The 18,986-nt window shown below is 44.5% G+C and overlaps 1 protein-coding gene across 2 annotated transcripts in view; it reads left to right on the top strand.

Moving 5' to 3' along the window:
* The window catches only part of LOC119488792 (cadherin-24), a 31,799-nt gene extending 14,845 nt beyond the window's left edge, over window positions 1-16,954 (top strand). For both annotated transcript variants that reach the window (XM_037770697.1, XM_037770698.1), the window contains exons 3-14: window positions 1,181-1,475; window positions 4,619-4,738; window positions 5,637-5,804; window positions 9,304-9,485; window positions 11,162-11,418; window positions 11,513-11,649; window positions 11,816-11,937; window positions 12,165-12,282; window positions 12,419-12,727; window positions 12,871-13,063; window positions 13,178-13,577; window positions 14,814-16,954. In XM_037770697.1, the coding sequence (XP_037626625.1) occupies window positions 1,181-1,475; window positions 4,619-4,738; window positions 5,637-5,804; window positions 9,304-9,485; window positions 11,162-11,418; window positions 11,513-11,649; window positions 11,816-11,937; window positions 12,165-12,282; window positions 12,419-12,727; window positions 12,871-13,063; window positions 13,178-13,577; window positions 14,814-15,668 (3,156 nt within the window). In that variant the 3' untranslated portion in view covers window positions 15,669-16,954. The remainder of the gene's footprint in view (window positions 1-1,180; window positions 1,476-4,618; window positions 4,739-5,636; window positions 5,805-9,303; window positions 9,486-11,161; window positions 11,419-11,512; window positions 11,650-11,815; window positions 11,938-12,164; window positions 12,283-12,418; window positions 12,728-12,870; window positions 13,064-13,177; window positions 13,578-14,813) is intronic.
* The last annotated feature ends 2,032 nt before the right edge of the window (window positions 16,955-18,986 follow it).

Here is an 18,986-nt window from a genome sequence, read left to right as displayed (position 1 = left end):
GATCAAACTAGAGGCCTAGCGCATTCAGAGGATGGATGGATCAGACTAGAGACCTAGAGCATTCAGAGGATGGACGGCTAAAATATATACACACATTTGCATAAAGCAGCATATTTGTCCACTCCCGTGTTGATAAGAGTATTAAATACTTGACAAATCTCCCTTTAAGGTACATTATGAACAGATAGAAGTAGAATAGAATATTTTAATGGATTGAATGAACATGTGTTGTGGGCATCATCTGTCTTATTTTCTACACTTATCATAATGTAGGCAGTTAAATGTCTGCTTCACAAACACATTTTAAAAAAACTCATTTCAAATTGCTCGGTCAATTTATAAATTGCTGCAGCTGAATTTTAAAAATGGAGGGCTTTAGTCCTCTGGAGTATCTGAGGTCCGCACACACAGCAGCAGAGGTTGTGAGTAAGCCTTGTGGATTATGAACATGTGCAGATGCGCCTTGAGGGTAGAGAGATGTGAAGGTTCCTGGTCAGAAAGCTCAGTGCGATGAAGGCTGAGTAATCTCTTTAGCTTTCTATTTCTGTGTGTGTTTGGCCTTTTACCTATCTAGCTCTCACTAATATCCTCTCTGCCATTAAATACCAAGAGAGTATTCTGCACCAGAGAGCAAAACAGTCCGATGGAGAGAGAGAGAGAGAGAGGGGGGGGGGGAGAGGGGGATGAGCAATGTGAGCAGATGGGCATTCTGTGTAACCGAGGTAACTTGATGAAAAGAGAGAGGGAAAAGAGGTAGCTTAAAAGGTACAAGGAAGTCGGGCAGATGGATTTACAAGAAAGGGGGGAAGGAAGGGACAGATGGAGAGAAGGGACAGAGAGATTTACAGATGGATACGGCGGCCCCGCGTTAGCACAACGAACATACATGTAGGACATTCGCCGGGCCGCGGTCCACGTCGATGTGCTCTCCACAAACCCCCCGACGGCACGTCTGGTCCAGTGAGTTAATTAGCCGTGTGCATCAGCACTCATCCCAGTCCCATATGCATCTTCCACACCTGGTGCCATCCACGTCAGAGTCACTGAGCTCATCCCGTCTCAACATAAATCACCCCCTTTTAACACAGACAGATAGATTGGTGTTGATGAGCGCTACCTGCGTCTGAAGGTGATGTTGCCTGAAGGTGTTGCAGTCATTTCTTGTGTTTTTATCTCCCAGCTGCACACAGACATGGACATCGGAGACGGACGCACTAAGTACATGCTGGAGGGGGAGGGGGTGGGCTCCGTGTTTGTCATCGACGGCAACACGGGCAACATACACGTCACAAAGTCTCTGGACCGCGAGGAGAAGGACCAGTACCGCCTCATCGCCACAGCGACGGACCGCCAGACCGGCCGAGCCCTGGAGCCCTCGTCCGAGTTCATCATCAGAGTGCAGGACATCAACGACAACCCGCCCGTCTTCCTCGACGAACCCTATGTCGCCACGGTGCCGGAGATGGCCAACATAGGTACAAGAGTTGAAAAGACGTTAAAGCACCTCGCCGACATTGAGACCTTAAAAAAAGGGACAACATTTTCATGTTAAACTTTTGATTTTACCTTTAACTCCCAGGAAAGAAAACTGAATAATTCTCCCCTCTGGTGTGAACTTGGCGTGTGAATCTCTGGCATAAACTAATGTTCATAAGTTTTTATATATTTCTGCTCCTGCTTGAGTATTTCTTTCTCTTAGTTCTCTTAGTTCTCTCCGTTTCTCTCTGCTTCTCTCACTCACTGAAGGTCCTTTCAGACACACAACGCGACAATGCCACCACTGCGTTCTGAAAACATGTGATTTCTAGCGGTTAGCGCTAGGCAGTGTCTGAAATTAGCACCCGCCAAATGCGGGTACATTTTTGTGAAATCATCAGGACACCCGCCACTTTGGCAGGCAGGGAAAACGCTAGTGATGGGAATAGAGAACTGTAGTTGTCCGCTTTCTTGGCATCTCATTCCTCTGTGACTATCGATTCCTCTCATTGATGCTTTCCGACAGTTACGCTGCTCAATGATGCATACGCATGCTGTATCATGTTTCAGTTTGTTTGGGATCGGAGACACGGCGGGGAGAAAAGAAAGAGCTCAATAGCATAGAGCTACTAAACCTGAGGGGACGCACCCTATTTTTCCCTGATAATGCGACACTGAGAACAACAAACCAGTGTTTAATTCAACAGGAGGAGAGTTAGTAACGTTCGCTGTTAGCAGCTTTTAGCAGCTCAGTCCTGACTGGATAAATAACGGAGCTACTAACGTTAACGGAGGTGCCATTGAGTTATTATTATGAGGCGTTCAAAGTCTGCTCAAGAAAAAGGACCATTGGGCGAAGGTAAATTACAGCATTATCATGATGTGTTCAAATGTAATTTCGAAAAAATTTTGGGGAGAAACTTAAATAAATCCAGTTGTTTGTAGGAGATGTTTTCACAACAATATAAAATAGATATTAGAGAGAGAATTATGACCTGTTTAACTCCATAACGACTTTCCAAGATTTTTGTAAAATATATCGAACATTGAATGACATCAGATCTAAAATGTTATTCTTTCATTTAGCGCAGAGATTTCAAAAGTGGCAGACAAAAAAAAATACTTGTCTGCCACAGTGGCAGGAAGTGAAAAAAGTTAATTTCAGACCCTGGTTGCGAGCATAGACTGCTCTCTTCTGCCAGGAAACAACAGCTGGTGTAGCTCTATTGTCGTTCGGGTGGAAACAGTTGGGATTATACACACTGATCAGTTCCAGAAACATGTTGAGGTAACCAAAAGGAAAAAAAAGGTGTGAAAATTTGCTATAAATTGGGAGAATTGTGACCCCAGGAGGAAACCGGGAGAAGGCGATAAAAAACAAGGATTCTCCCGGGAAAATGGGGGGTGTTGGCAAGTCTGCATTAAAGGGATCTTTAGTGTTGTCCTTCATGGGGAGCAGCAGCTGCTCTCAGCTGGAATTTATTCAGCTTTCAATGGAGTCCAGTGGTGATGAGTTTTAACAGCAAAACAAGACGAACACTCACTAGTTTACTCTACCGGGAAGTAAATGGAGATTTAGGACACATCCTCTCTAACAGGTGTAGCTGCACAACGGTATTTTTCATATCTGTAAAATGCATTGCATTGTGGGATTGAGAGCAGAAAGGCACGGTCACACATTTGCGCAACATTCACCTCCCATTTCATTTCCATTCTATGCGAACGAAGGGGTGTTCAACTTTCAGGCGACGGTCACTCGCATTGCATTCTCACGTGTGACCACACCATTACAGTGGATACATTCACAGTCTTTACTCACCTTTAAACCCCTAAAGGTGTGACGAATATAAACGACACGAAAATGCGAAATACTCGCCTGCAAAAAATGTGAGGGTGCAGGTCAGGCTCGCTGCGGTTTGTTTTGGTTGACGGATACGGAACGGATATGACATCACGTTACTCAGACTACAACAATAAAAGCGGCAACTTCCTTCTACCTCCATATAGACTCAGATGAAGCAAATATATCGATTCTGGCATTAAAAAAATCTATTTCAAAATCCTAATTGTAAAATCGTTTCCACCCTTATTTTTGCCTTTTTTCAGACCAAACAACTAATTGATTGATTAATAGAGAAAATAATCAAAAGAAACAAACAAAGAAATCTTCATTAAAAAAAATATATAAAATATAAAAAATAACTGAACTGTTTTAAAGTCGTTCAGTATTTCATTGTTGTTTGAGTTTGACTGCAAATAACCCAGACGAGGGAACAGGAAGTGCTAAAATGCTAACTCATTTCCGGGTTTCAGACAAGGCCTATGGGAAGGAGGCTGTGTCACGCGTCATCAACATGTCATATCTTTGGGGGAACAACACATGCACAGTAAAATCTGCTCTGCCCTCGCCGAAATTGAGTCAATCGCATCGCACAACGGCAGCTTCAGTTACACTGCGCGCGTTATACCCCATACCCCAAGACCCATGTCCGCCCGTGACCCAGCCTCCTTTCCATAGCCTTTGGTTTTAGGACTCATAGTGGTGCTAGAGGAAGAGTCAGGGATATCACAAATATCATTAGGATTCATCCTCTGGGGATCATGAATGTCTTTACAAAATATCACAACAATTCATTCCGTAGTTGTTGAGATATTTCAGACTGGATAGACCGACATAGCCATCTGTAGAGCCACTCAAAACTCTCCAAAGAAAACCATCACATCTTTGCTTGAAAAATAACTGAAATACTTCATTAATTATCAAAATAGTTTCGGATTAATCATCTGTCAATTACTCAGCTTATCGTTGCAGATCTACGTCTGCCTCCTGGAGCATAATCGACTTCCTCACCGTCCAAACGTATCCTCGGTAGCTTGCAAACAATCCTCCCGTCTGGCACAGCTCCAGAGATTCATGGAGGGCAATTGTTGGGTTTATTTAATCATTTTTATCTAAAAAAGATAAAACATACTGCGGAGAAGTGGATTATCCCTTTAATCCTGCAGATGTAAGTACTAGATATTCAAAAAGACGGCTTTTAGGGGTGTATGAGTATCACTTTAAGCTCATGAAACCAGCCGGCAGCTTTGTGTGTAAACGCCACTTTGACCTCTCACCTCTGTCGCCTCGTCTCTTTCACAGGAACGTCTATAATCCAAGTGACAGCCAGAGACGCCGATGACCCGACGTACGGAAACAGCGCCCGGCTGGTGTACGCCATCACTCAGGGCCAGGACTATTTCTCTGTGGATCCTCAGACAGGTCGGCTCACACTCACACATCCAACTCAAAGCTGATGATTACTCTTCATACTGTAAATCCTGGTGGCCCGTTTACATATCATATGTTGGGTCTTTGCTGCCATATGTCCAACATTGAGTCTAAACACGTATGACTGGCTCTGACGCTAATGAACAGAGACGTCGTGTGTCGCTGTGAAACCTGTTGTGATTTAAACCGTTTTAACATTTAATGACTGTCCTGAATTAACATTAGATATTAGATATCCACAATTGCGTTTTGACTAGTCAGAATTCTTATTCCAGATGTCTATAACGTCATTGTGACTAGTCAAAACGACAGTTAGAGACGTGTACGCACGTCGTATCATGTTTCAGTTTGTTTGACCGGAGATGCGACGAAGAGAAAAAAAGCACTCAACAGCATGGTGCTACTAAACCTGAGAGGACGCACCCTATTTTTCCCTGATAATGCGACACTGTGAACAACAAATCTATGTTTAAATCAGCAGGAGGAGAGTTAGTAACGTTAGCTGTTAGCAGCCGTTAGCAGCTCAGTCCGGCTTGGCTAAATAACGGAGCTACTAACGTTAACGGAGGTGCCATTGAGTTATTATTATGAGGCGTTCAAAGTCTGCTCAGGAAAAAGGACTATTGGGCGGAGGTAAATTACAACGTTATCATGATGTGTTCAAATGTAATCTCGTAAAATTACATTTCTGGCGTATAGTGGATATCAGCAAATTAGGGATATCTAAAACTAGAGTTTTGCCCAGTCAGAATAGAATTAGGGATATCTTGAATTAGAGTTTTGACGAGACAGAAAGATGTTGCAGATATCTCTAATGAATATCCTGTCTAAGCTATTAAACGTTAAAAGGCTTGCCATAGATTTGATTTTCTCCTCTCCTGTCCACCAGGCGTCCTGCGGACGGCAATACCCGACATGGACAGAGAGACCCGGGATGAATATCTGGTGGTCCTCCAGGCCAAAGACATGGGAGGGCATCTGGGCGGATTATCAGGGACGACCACCGTCACCGTGAAGCTGAGCGACGTCAACGACAACCCCCCTCACTTCAGACGCAGTAAGCTCCGCCGCTATCAGATCACCACTTAAACTGTCGGCTGCAGTTCAATCTCCGTAGAAGATGTGAGCGTGAGTGAAGATTAAAATGATGAAACATCTTGTAATGGCATTTGTGACAGCAGTCTGATATTTTTTTTTTTTTTTTGCCTCCATTGGGTCCTCGTTGTCTTGACAGGTTCAAGATAAGCTCCAAAGTAGTTAAACAGCTTGTCAGTCCGCTATTCCTCTTTTATTCTTCCTAATCACTGTTTGCACCGTCAGCAGGAATAACACAACCTCTTCCAGGCATTAACATTCACACAAACACTCCCGTTTGGTCCCCGAGGTTCAAAATGGACTGAGCCTTGACGTAGAAGAGTGAAAGATCATGTCCGCTTTTTCTTATCCAAGCTTTTCCCTGTTCCATGCTATTAATATTTAATCTTAAAGTTCAGTGCTTTCTGCTTCAATAGACAGTAAAATCACTGCAGAATGCGTCTAACGCTGTGAGACATATACTGCTCTTCTCTATATCCTTCTTCTCCCCGACAGTCTCTGCTCACAGCCGTCCGTCTTCATGTTTAAAGCCCCCTTTTTCCTCACGTTGATATATTGTTCTGCAATACAGAAGCAATTTAATATCTCCAAATGCCAGCGGCGTTATTTATTTACTGATATCTGACTGTATCTTCCCTCCCTCACCACCTCCGCTGCAGGTCATTATTTTTCTCTTTGACAATAATGCCACAGTTTAAGCAAACGGCTCATTTAGTATGCTCTTTGAATGCGAGGGGTGTGACTCTTTTAAACGCTCTTCGTAACGTGCAGGATTTGAATGATTAACAATCAGCGCCGCCGCCGCCGCCGCGCTGATTAAAAGGAATGCATTTCTCTGGATTTTGCAGCTTGTTGCCATGCAGCATCACAAGTGATGTACGGGCCGAGTAAAATGGCACGAGCTGCCACAGATCACCGGCTGCCTTTTCATGCTTGTTGAGTTAGTGGATGGACTGTAATCCAATCTAAACTACAACATCACAACTGATTCACTCAGCACAGATCGAATCCTCAGTTTAAAGGGATAGTTCCGATGTTTCTCAGTGTGGTTGTATGAGGTTCTTCTCCATAGTCAGTGTATTACTACAGTAGATGGAGTTAGTAGAAACAGACAAGAGTAGCAGCACGGGAGCGAAGTAATGTACTGCTGTGGACGGAGGCATCAGCTAAACACATTTTAGACACCTAAAAAAAATATAATTTTAAGTGTACGTTATATATAGAATATTTTCACCGCTTTACCTCGCTGTCAGACAGCCCTTTCTGACGGGGAACTGAAGCTGTTATCTACGCTCTCTTCAAAGCCACCAGACTCCATTTACGAAAACAGTCATTTTACCTTGGAGAAGACAGGAGTTGCTGTGTAGTTGATTGCACCAACAATAAATCCAAAAACGCGCTCCCTTTTGGGGGAAAGAAAGTCGCCGTCACAGGAGAGGAGATGATGAAAAGCTGTTGTGTAGCAGGTTAACCGAGGCTTTCACACTGAGATCTGAGGCACATACGATACGTGAATATTCACTGTCAGTGTGCTAGATGGTCATAACCACAAAATATAACATAAAAAATAAAATGCTTCCTTTTAACTTTAACCTTTGAAAAACGTAAATGTTATAGGCTGTGTTTGAAATTGCATTTCCAAACAGGCATTATTTCATGGCACCCAATATTGTGAGATATTTTAGTCTGGACCAGTTGCTGCCAAATTTATAATGACATATTCCACTGATTAATAATAATAATAAACTTTATTTGAATAGCACTGTTTATACAAGAAATGCAGCACAAAGTGCTTTACAATAAAAGAAAATAGACATAGAATAAAAAAAAAGATAAGATGGAAAATAAAACTCACTTAAAACAAAAATAAGATGAAATAGAATACATTGAATGCATAATATATGATGTTAAATAATTCCCACTGAATAATAATAATAATAATAATAAAATCAGTACCCATATTTGCAGCATGCACATACTGTATGTGCAGCCAGCTGGTCGTTGTTGTGAAATAAACCCCAACAGGCTGTACATTATCCCGCTTATAACACGACTACTTACTGAAGAAATCAACAATTTGACACAAAAACGGTCCTCCAGACTCCGACATCAGAGCTGCAACCGTCTGATGATTATTCTTCATACAGTAAATCCCAGAGGCCCGCTTACAGATCATATGTTGGGTCTTTGCTGCCATATGTCCAACATTTCATATTTTACATGATCTGCTCAGGAGCAGAAGAATCGTGTGTTTTTGACATATGACTCGCTCTGACGCTAATGTCCAGAGACGTTGTGTGTCGCTGTGAAATCTGTTGTGGATTAAACCTTTTTAACATTTAACAGCTCAAACCTCATTATGACTAGTCAGAGTTGTTGTGCACGACGTTGCTCATCAAGGCTTCCATTTGGATATTGGCCCAACAAAGCATCTGAACAGTGTCAGCCGAAGCTTGTAGATATCCGTAATGAGAAACAACATATACATGAAAAAGTAGTTTGAATCGTACTAGTCAAAATGTAATTACGGATGTCTTAAATTAGAGTTTTGAGTAAACAAAATAGAATTACAGATATCTTGAATTAAAGAAAATAACGTTGCAGATATCTCTAATGAATATCCTGTCTAGCTATTAAATAGATTTGTTATAAAGAAATAACAGTCTGCAGAACGCCATGATTGAGATCAGAATCGAGTATTCAACAAAGCCGTGTAATAAACATCAATAAACACTGCAGCAGCACGACTGACTAATCTGCTCAAATAAAGACAACATGTCTAACATGTACAGTCTGAGGTCAAAATCATTTACAAATGTAGACGTAAAGTGAGGTACTAATAAAAGACACTTAAAGGATCGTTTCATATTTTAATCCATCTTAAAGCATTCCTATTTATATATATATCTGTACGGTGATGAAAGGGTTACTCCTCGTCTCCTCACCGCCTAAATAAAGGAGAGATTCTGTGCAGAAATACATTTTAAGTTTAGCCAAAGCTAATCTGACTTCAGCTTCAACATTTACATTCCCACAAGACGTTCCCAAGAGGGAATTCCTCACTAAATATAGTGTAACTGTGGAAGATGTGAGATAAGCTTCAGCTGAAGCTCAGAATGAATGTTACACAGACTGACAGCTGTGGATTTAGTCTCCGTCTCCGACATTAGAACTGCATTAGAGAGGATCTGTTCTCGGCCGGTATGGGCAGCAGGTGGAATGATTACAGCGACAAATAACCCTTCCAGTGTAGAACACATGGGCATGTAAGTAATGTATGAAGATAGCCTTGGATAAATGGGAACCAATCCTTTAAACTTGGACATGAAATACGTGAAGGGAAGCCGATAATAGCCACATGCATTATGTTGTGTTGACACCGGATTGAGCCGGAGTCCATCCCGCTGTACCGCGTGCAGTTTATATCAGATCCATTGTCTCCGTTGTGTTCCTCTCTGCAGGTGCGTGGTCGTTCTCTGTGTCTGAGCTCGCAGCTCCAGGTGTGGAGGTGGGCCGTCTCACCGCCTCCGATCCTGATCTGGGAGAGAATGCACAGCTGGAGTTCACCATCCTGGACGCGGAGGAGGCCAACATCTTCAACATAACTGGGAGAGACCAGGAGGCGGTCATAGTCCTGGACAAGGTGAGTGAAGACGAGACGCAGGTGCAGAGATTCTATGTGTAAAGTTTTAATAATAACATAAAGCTACATGAAGGTGGTTTTGTTTAAAGACGTTAGGATCTGGCAGCATCTAGCGGTGAGGTTTCAGATTGCAAACAACCAAGTGTGCAGGAGAACTACGGTGGCCGTCGCGAAAACGTGAATGTCCCTCACTAGAGACAGAGTTTGGTTTGTCTGTTCTGGGCTACTGTAGAAACATGGACCTGCTCCCTGCGTAGATATAAACGCTAACGAAAACACAATGGTTCTTATTTTCAGGTGATTATACACTAAAGAAATCATACTTATTATACCCCCGCGACAACGTATGTCGCAATCTGCGTCCTTCTGTCCTTCCGTCCTTCCTTCTGTCCGTCCTTCCGTCCGTCCGTCTGTCCTTCCGTCTGTCCATCCTTCTGTCCGTCCTTCCATCCATCCGTCCGTCCGTCCGTCCGTCTGTCCGTTCTTCCGTCCGTCCTTCTGTCCTACTGTCCATCCTTCTGTCCGTCCGTTCTTCCGTCCATCCGTCCGTTCTTCCGTTTGTCCTTCCGTCCGTCCTTCTGTCCGTCCTTCCGTCCGTCCGTCCGTTCTTCCGTCCATCCTTCCATTCGTCCTTCTGTTTGTCCTTCCGTCCGTCCTTCTGTCCTTCTGTCCGTCCGTCCTTCCATCCGTCCTTCCTTCCGTCCGTCCTTCTGTCCGTCCTGCTGTCCGTCCGTCCTTCCATACTTCCATACTTCCGTCCTTCTGTCCGTCCATCTTTCCGTCTGTTCGCGTGTCACACTTTCGTTTCTGGAGCAGAACTCGGAAACTAATTTATTTAACTTAGGAACTTCAGTTTTGGTGTGATGGTTGACAGTGTGGTCTAGTTGTGCTTTTTGGGGGTTAGAAGTCCAGGGTGCCCATTCCTTAATTAGTTAATGCCCATTAATTCTGTTAGTTCCAAAAGGGCAAAACCTTTGGAACTAAGGTAAGTTTTAATTAACTATGAACAATCATACTATTAATCGCCATTAAATATATGAATGGATTGACAGCTCTAGCTACTAAACATACCTCTTCTTCACTTCCGGCCACGCCACGAACATGCGCTGCATCAATCAGTATTCCACTGACACTGTTTCATAACCAGTTAGAAGCTCCTCGTAGTTGTTTCTTAAATATCCTCTTAATGAGAAAAATATCTAATATGCGACTTTAAACAAATTCCCTCCGCTCCGGTGTTCCAAATTAATTTTATTTGTCCTTTTTAAATACTTCAGTCCTCCATTCAAACACGCCTTGTTAGCCGCCAGGTTCAGATTCCCAAGACGCCACGCAGCCAATTAATGAGCAACAATGAACTAATAAGCAGCCGGTGAGAAGCCGTAGCTCATCTGAAGTGAGCAAGCCGGCGTGACTTGTCTGTTTTTTACTACTTCCAAGCGCCGGGCAGTCAGAGAACTACTGCTTGGTGAAATCTGAAAAATGAAGGGGGGGTTGCAGAGGGTGAGGTAAGAGGAGGTCAACGATGAAAGGAATAAATCCAGAATGTAATACTGCATGTGAGTTTTATAGAGAGATAAAAGAGTGGGGATGATGAATGAAAAGGAATTAAGAAGTACAGTATGAGGGGTGAAATATACAGCACTGTACATATTGGATTATCCTTCACCCAACAGCTGCTGGATTATGAGACACGCAACTCGTACACGTTCTCCGTGGAGGTCTCCAACCCGCTAGTGGACGCCCGCTACCTGAGGAAAGGCCCCTTTAAGGACCAGGCGACAGTCCGGGTCATGGTCCTCAATGCTGATGAGCCGCCGCGATTCTCCCAGGCTCGCTACCATCTGGACGTGTCTGAGAACTGCCCACCCGTCTGCTCCGTTGGCCGGGTTTCCGCCCTGGACCCGGACACAGGACAGAGCAGCAACATCAGGTGGTTATAACGCCATCACCTCGCTCGTTCACTCCCTCACTCAGGGCCTTTCCTCACTATCTTCTTCCTCTCTGTCCTCGCTTCTGTATCTCAGGTACTCCATCGATCCCCAGTCAGACCCCGAGGCTCTGTTCCGCATCGCCTCCGACACGGGCTTTATCAGCACAGTGATGGAGCTGGACCGCGAGCAGGAGCAGTGGCATAATATCACTGTCATCGCCACACAGAGGGGTAGGTCAGCCCCCTCTCAGCCCCCTCGGGGCGCCGTGAGCAGCCGAGCTTTATACACCAGACTCATATTTCACCCAAAGCACCGGAGCCGGAGTTTGGGAATACAAAGTGTGCCGTAAAATATGATACAAATTCAGTGATAATAATTTCCTTTTTCTTTCTTCAGACAATCCGAATCTTGTGTCAAGGGTTGTGGTTGCCATAGAGACGCTAGACCAGAATGACAATGCGCCAGAGTTGGACAGGCAGTACACAACGTCTGTATGTGACTCCAGCGCCCCCGGCCAGGTCCGCTCTTGTTTTTCTTTCGGATATTATATTTAATGTCAGATGTAATTCCCGTTTTCATCCTTTCTCTCTCAAACTCCTGCGAGTGGCTGTTTTTTTCGTCTCTTTCTCATTTCTGACTTGATTTCATTTTGTTGTTAAAACATTCCACTGATAGAAACACATCATCTGTGTTTACTCAGCTTTGTATTTTTAAAGATCTTTATCCTGATATCTGTGTCGTGCAGGTAGTTCAGGTGCTGCGTGCCATCGACAGGGACCAAGGAGGGCAGGACTCCCCGATCCACTTCAGCGTCCCCCCAGAGTCCAGCTCTGCCCTCAACCTCTCCATCAGGGAGACAGGAGGTGGCACATATCGGCTCTCTATTTCATGCACAATCCAGAAACATGACACCAGCCAGAAAGCTGTGCACGCTCGCTGTGCAGCCACCGTGTTTGATGTGTGATGTGTCTCTTTTTTTTTTTCCCGCCTCGTTATCAGGTGTGACAGCCAGCCTGGTGCTCCAGTCAGCCTTGGAGCCCCTCCCCGGCTTCTCCTCGTCCTCCCTCACCCTCTACGTGCCGGTGGTGCTGCGCGACGGGGCCTCGGGGCTGACCAACACCGGCACCGTCACCGTCACCATTTGTCCCTGTCTGCGAGGGGGCATGCAGACCGAGGATAGGGGGAGACAGAGGGACAGGAGATGGGAGAGACACACGGTCTGTCTCCCCGTCCCGTCTGCCTCTCCGTCCCTCATATTCAGTCTGGTCACCTTACTGGCCATGCTGGCGTGTGTCACCACGCTGCTCGGTAGGTCCTCCGAAGCCTCCGCAGGCACTTTAAATACGTTGTTTGTTTGTGACTGTTTGTGCGAGACGCTGAGCGGTTGTGTCATGTTGCTTCTGTAGCGTTTGAACAGTATGGTGGTCATGTGTCTCTTTTCTGCCCTTCAGTGGTGTGTGCACTCTCGCTGTCATTGCGCCATCAGAAGCGAGACTCCCACTCACCCTTCGAGGAGGATGATGTCAGGGAGAACATCATATCCTACGATGACGAGGGGGGAGGGGAAGCGGACACCGCAGCTTTTGACATTACGGCGCTGCAGAGCATGCACAGAATACAGCACATGCACAACAACAGGAACATGTGAGCTGCTCCCAAAAATAAAAAAGAGTATATCCTTGCCATGGTGGCTTCTGGGAGTGTGCGTGTGTTTGTGTGTGACTGTGTGCCTCTCTGACATTTATCTCTTTGGCACAGATGGTACACCCAGCAGAATCCGCCGAGGGCGAGGACGTACAGCTGGAGCCGTAACCCTCGCCCCGGCCTGGACCCTCAGCAGAGGCCCGGCTCCGCTCCGCTGTACGGACGCCTCTGCTACGGTGTCCACACTCTGCCTGTTCTCAGAGATTATCCCGTCGGGCCACTGGAGGCGGGTCTGCAGCTGACGCAGCTGACCCACGGGCTTGCCGGAGGTCATGTTGGCAATTCCCTTGTCATCCAGAACCAGAGCACCTTTGAGCCTCTGCTGCGCTCTCCAGAGACGAGCCCCGCTGGTTACGAGGCAGAGCGCACGCCGGCCAAGAGCAAAATCACAGAGAGAGATGAAGGCAGCGGAGCGAACGCTGCTGGCACACAAGAGAATCGGGAACAGGCAAAGGTCAGATAATAGTGTTGTAGCAATTATATGGAAGCAAAGAAAGGCCATAAGTGAATAATAATGTTCAGCCTAAAATATTCATGATTAATATTCAGCAGTGATTCATCAGTGATTCATACGGACTGTCACTGTAGCAGCAAACCAACTGTCATCAGAGGCCAAAATCAAATGTTGTTCAGTCCTGATTGGTGCACGGAAGAAGTGACATCACCTTTTGTAACTCAACGCCCACCTCAAACCGAAAAGAAGAACTCAAACAAAATGACAAAGACAGAAATCTGTGGTGTGAAATAACTAGGGCTGTCAAAGTTAATAATAATAAAGCGTTAACGCCACTAATTTCTTTAATGCATTAATGCAACTGATCTTTCCGAGGTTGTAGCGGGTTCAGTTTTAAAGTGAAGATACTGGTATCATGTGAACCTATGAACCCAAGGAATCCATTGGTACCAACCATGACATACTAGCTGGTCATGAAGGAGGTTAAGTAACGCTCCAAACTTACGCTAAATTTTGGCGAGGAAAAACCGTCATGTCCATTTTCAAAGGGGTCCCTTGACCTCTGACCTCCAGATCAGTGAATGTAAATGGGTTCTATGGGTACCCACGAGTCTCCCCTTTACAGAGATGCCCACTTTATGATAATCACATGCAGTTTGGGGCAAGTCATAGTCAAGTCAGCACACTGACACACTGACAGCTGTTGTTGCCTGTTGGGCTGCAGTTTGACATGTTATGATTGGAGCATATTTTTCAGACATTTGTTTTTTACTTTTTTTTCAGACATATTTCGGACATTCGTCTGACTTTTTTTCTGATATTTTCTGACAATTTTCAGACATTTTTTTTTTACTTTTCTGATTTTTTTCGGACATCTTTTTAAAAAATTTTTGGACATGCCAAATCTTTATGCTAAATGCAGTACCTGTGAGGGTTTCTGGACAATATACAGTATGTCATTGTTTTGTGTTCTTAATTGATTTACAATAATAAATATATACATACATTTGCATAAAGCAGCATATTTGTTCACTCCCATGTTGATAGGAGTATTAAATACTTGACAAATCTCCCTTTAAGGTTCATTTAGAACAGATAAAAAATGTGTGATTAATTTGCAATTATAATAATTTTAATCGATTTGGCCTTTTTTTGCTTCCATACATTTGTCCCTGCATGTGAATCATCTAATATCTCCCTTCTTCTTCTTCTTCTTCTTCTTCTCCTCTCTTGCAGATAAACATAACAGAAACGACGGAGTCGACACCAGCCAACAACTGTGACCCAAACGAGTCTTCATGCCAGAGTCACACCAGCTCCTCGTCAAACCAGCAGGAGGGGCGGCCGGGGTCATCGCAGACCCAGATCAGTACTGGAGCCACCAGCTGCACGTTGGATGACATTGATACTGATTCGTCCATTCCCTCCGTTTCAGAGCGAAATTATCCAAACGGCGGTGAAACCAACCCTCCCGTGTACCTGAAAGGAGACACGTACAGCATCGTGGGCTCGCTGAATCCTAACAGCAGAGGGACGTGTTTGAACGGGGCGGGCGGAGGCGGGTTGTACCCAGCGGGGGTGCAGCTACTGAACATGTGCAGACTGCAGAGAGAGGACTTGACCTCGCAGCCTTTGCCCTTACCTGGGGGGCTGTTTGGCAGCAGCAGAGGCTGGCCGTGCGGGGCGGAGCCTGCCAGAGCAGAAGCCGCCAACCCGCCGCAGCCCCTCCGCATGGAAGACCTCCTGAACATCCGTCTGGATCAGGTCACCTTTGACCTGTCGCAGCCGCCCTATGACTCACTGCAGACTTACGAGTTCGAGGGCCGTGACTCACGGGCTGAGTCACTGAGTTCGCTGGAGAGCGATGGCGATGGCGAAGGGAAGGACGACGGGAGAGTGGTGGGAGGGATGGAGGAGCTAAACCAGAAGTTCCAGAGGCTGGTGGAGATCATCAGAGAGAGGGAGACGGAGAAGCAGGGAGGAAGAGGAAGAGGAGGAGGAGATGCTGCAGAGGCTGCAGAGGCTGCTCCCGATGAGACTCATAAACAAACGGAGGACAAAGAGAAAGAACAGCAGAAATGGGATTTCTAGACTGCAATAAAAGAAAAGTTAGTGATGGATTTCAGACACAGCGGGGCGGGCGAAATACAGCTCCTCTGACTGATCTCCGTGTCCCCCCCCCTCTCTGCCCTGACAGGGGGAGAATCTGACAGCTATGAGGTGGAATCAGTGCACAGCGTATAGCTCTCACCTCCACTATGTTTATAAAACGCATATGGAATCTGTCACTTTTCACACTGCTCTTGTAACTCCTATTATTAATAATGCACTTTGGGCTTTCAACGCTAAAGTTATGAAAGATTAACTTTTTTTTTTTTAAATATTGATTCTGAGCCCTGAAAGCTGCATTGTTAGAAAAGAGGCCTCATCAAATATTGACCAGAATTGTGACATTTAATATTGATATTTTAATAGGGGCACGCTCACTAGGAAATCCTTGGAATTTGAATGCATCTGAATTTTTCTTTTACAGTACAGGACCGCAGGCCAACACGGCCACGTGTTCACTGAGTCTCTCTGATGAGGCCAACTATTCTATTCTGTTAGAGCTTCTCACTCCCATCTCGTCACATAGGCGACCGCCGCTTGGTCAGCGCCCCTCGGCATCGGAGGCCGACGCACAGGGTTCCCCTCCAGGGTTACTTTTGGATGCACCGTGGATGGCGTGTCAAAATAAGTTCGTTACATGCATAGTGTCCTTTCAAAATAAACTTCCTTTTTAAATTAGGTTCAGGCAACACAACCACTTAGTCAGGGCAAAGAGTATAAAAGATAATGTAAATCGAGACCCAGCAAACTGACTCAGCAATGTACAACAGCGTATTTGGGCCATTGTAGGTAAAAATATATATATTATGGAGGGGTAATATTCGGAGAAAAAAAAAATCTGAATTTACGAGAAAAAAAACGTAGACGTTATCTGAGATTATAAAGTCACAATTTTACGAGAAGAAAATTATGAAAAATAGAGTTATCTTGTCAAGGAACCACAGCGCTTCACCAAAGAGTAAAGAAAGAAAGAGATGAAACTCTGGCGCTTTTTTGACAACAGCTGCTGCGCCATTTTGGACTGAAAATGCTTATTATATTTATATTATATTCATAATAATTTATTGTTCAACCCAGGCCATTTCGGTAGAATATGACAATAGAATAGAAATTTTTGTTTTAATTCTGCACGGCACTTTTTAGGTGAACGTTTAAATGGCATCCGGTAGTCCCTTTCAGTCCAAACTGGCGGAAGCGTAGCTCTGCTGCTGGGCGTTGACGTTGCGATGGAACGAACAATTGACTTTCACTTCTTGGCAATATATGTTCTTTGGTTAGGGTTAGGAAGCGGCCGTGGTTGACATTAACTTCACTATTTAGTGTCTCACGTGACTCACAGGATTGACGATATTGAAAAGTCACATGACTAAATAGCTCAACGTTACTCTTAGTTTCACACGAGACATGAACAACATTCTCCTGGTTAAAAGTCTTGTGTTTGTTTTTACCCATCCACCTCCCCTCGGGCGGGAGGGAGCGTTGGGTTTACATTGGAGTTAGTGGAAAGCCCGGTTCGTCACATAGCGTTGCTAAAGGGTGCCTCCGTGCGTCGGTTTCCGATGAAGAGGGGCGCTGCCCAAACAGCGTTATTTGACGAGTTGGGAGTGAGACCAGATTGGTTAGAGATAGTGCAACTCCAGCAACTAGTCACCATTACGGTAGCAAAACCTGCTCACTATGCAATTTGCACAGTCCTATATGATTAGATTGTCACTGTCAAAGACGTGTTGTGAAAGTACAGTAAATAATGTCCATATGTAGATAAACATCAGCTTCTGCTTTTAGTGGTCATCGCTTGTTTGGGACGGGGGGGATATTTACTGGAATCCACACAGGAAATTAACCATCTGATTTTCAGTTATTAAACCGTTGAAGACATACAACATACAATGTTCCCCATAATTCCACCCACGCAGAAGATTAATTACAATTCACTATTGTGTTAGCGCGTCTGGAATTATCTCTAAAGGCTTATTATTCATCTCCCACCTTTTAAATTAGAGACAAAATTAGGCAAAAGCCGGCACAAACAGCTATTGTTCTTCTCCTGATGCGCTCACAGCAGCATCATCATTTACCTCCAGGTTGTGTAATCTGTCATTTCACAATGACTCATTTCTATAGCTACTCCAAAAGCTCATTTCTTATTCAGGATGTTCAAATAATGACATTATTTTCAATAATATGATAAAAAATGCATTTGACTTTCTGCAATTATTCCCCTCTTCCTCTGCAGAGAGGGACTTCAGGTGCCGCGCTAATAAGATTTCAAGGCTTTCAAACTAAATGTGACAGGAAATCTTTTGGCGTCCTGACAAGTAAAAATGAGGTGTAAGAAAGACTGGACTCCTCCGGCAAGAGAATGAAATGCAGAGAGGAGAAGGAGTGGGATATTACTGCCAAACGCTAACTAGTCATCACCACGCTGCACATTGTCAGAGACACAGTGGGAATGTTGTGCTGCAGAAATGTCAACGTACGAATGATCAAGAACGAGACACGAGCTCACCCTGGAGATCAGGAACAGATTTCCTTTAACAATGAACTAAATATAGACGCATGTTAAGAGTGTTCTGTATTACCACTTCAAAAAATAACAGTTCTAGACGAAAATAAAATAAGAGGGAATTAAAATATGTTTGAAATTCAAATGCGAATGATTCAAAGTCATGTTGACGTTCACACACACTTTAAAGAGAGCTGTGAAGTCGAGGACGTCAGCGTCCGTCCAGCTGGAAGAGCAACGGTGCCATCTAAAGGAAGACATGGGCAAAGCAACTAAGGAGTGGATTATCACAACACAGCAGCTGGACATATTGGTACAATACAAATACTAAAGATAGATTCAGTGAAGATGAGACCATAGTCTGACAAAACTGACTATAATAATTCGGATTTTCAGGTCAGGTTGTGCAGATGCATGCAGCTGTGGAACACTGTATGTCTCACATTTATTTTAAGACTTCATGTGGAGTTAAAGGGACGGGATGAAAATTATTAGATTAGATTTTATTCTTAAAACATCTGAAAAGATCAAATATTAATATCAGAAAGATGGATTTTGTGTGGGCCGCTTGATATCAGACAGAATTGTCAACTTGTTTCACTCCGTTTCATTTGGTTTTCCCGAAGCAGTCACTAGAGATCAACATATCTGCCTGAACGTAACGTCATTTTAAGTCGACGCTGATGCGTAGCCGTGCCGGTGGAACATATGCCGATATGGAGGAGACATGCCGTCTACGACGCACAGCTGAACAACGCTTGAAAACAGCGTTAGTCCCGTCCGCGGCGCTCATT

The sequence above is a fragment of the Sebastes umbrosus genome, chromosome 5 (assembly GCF_015220745.1).
Source record: "Sebastes umbrosus isolate fSebUmb1 chromosome 5, fSebUmb1.pri, whole genome shotgun sequence".
Classification (NCBI taxonomy): Eukaryota; Metazoa; Chordata; class Actinopteri; order Perciformes; family Sebastidae; genus Sebastes; species Sebastes umbrosus.
The sequence above is the reverse complement of the archived record's forward strand: the minus strand, read 5'-3'. Positions and strand labels throughout refer to the sequence as shown.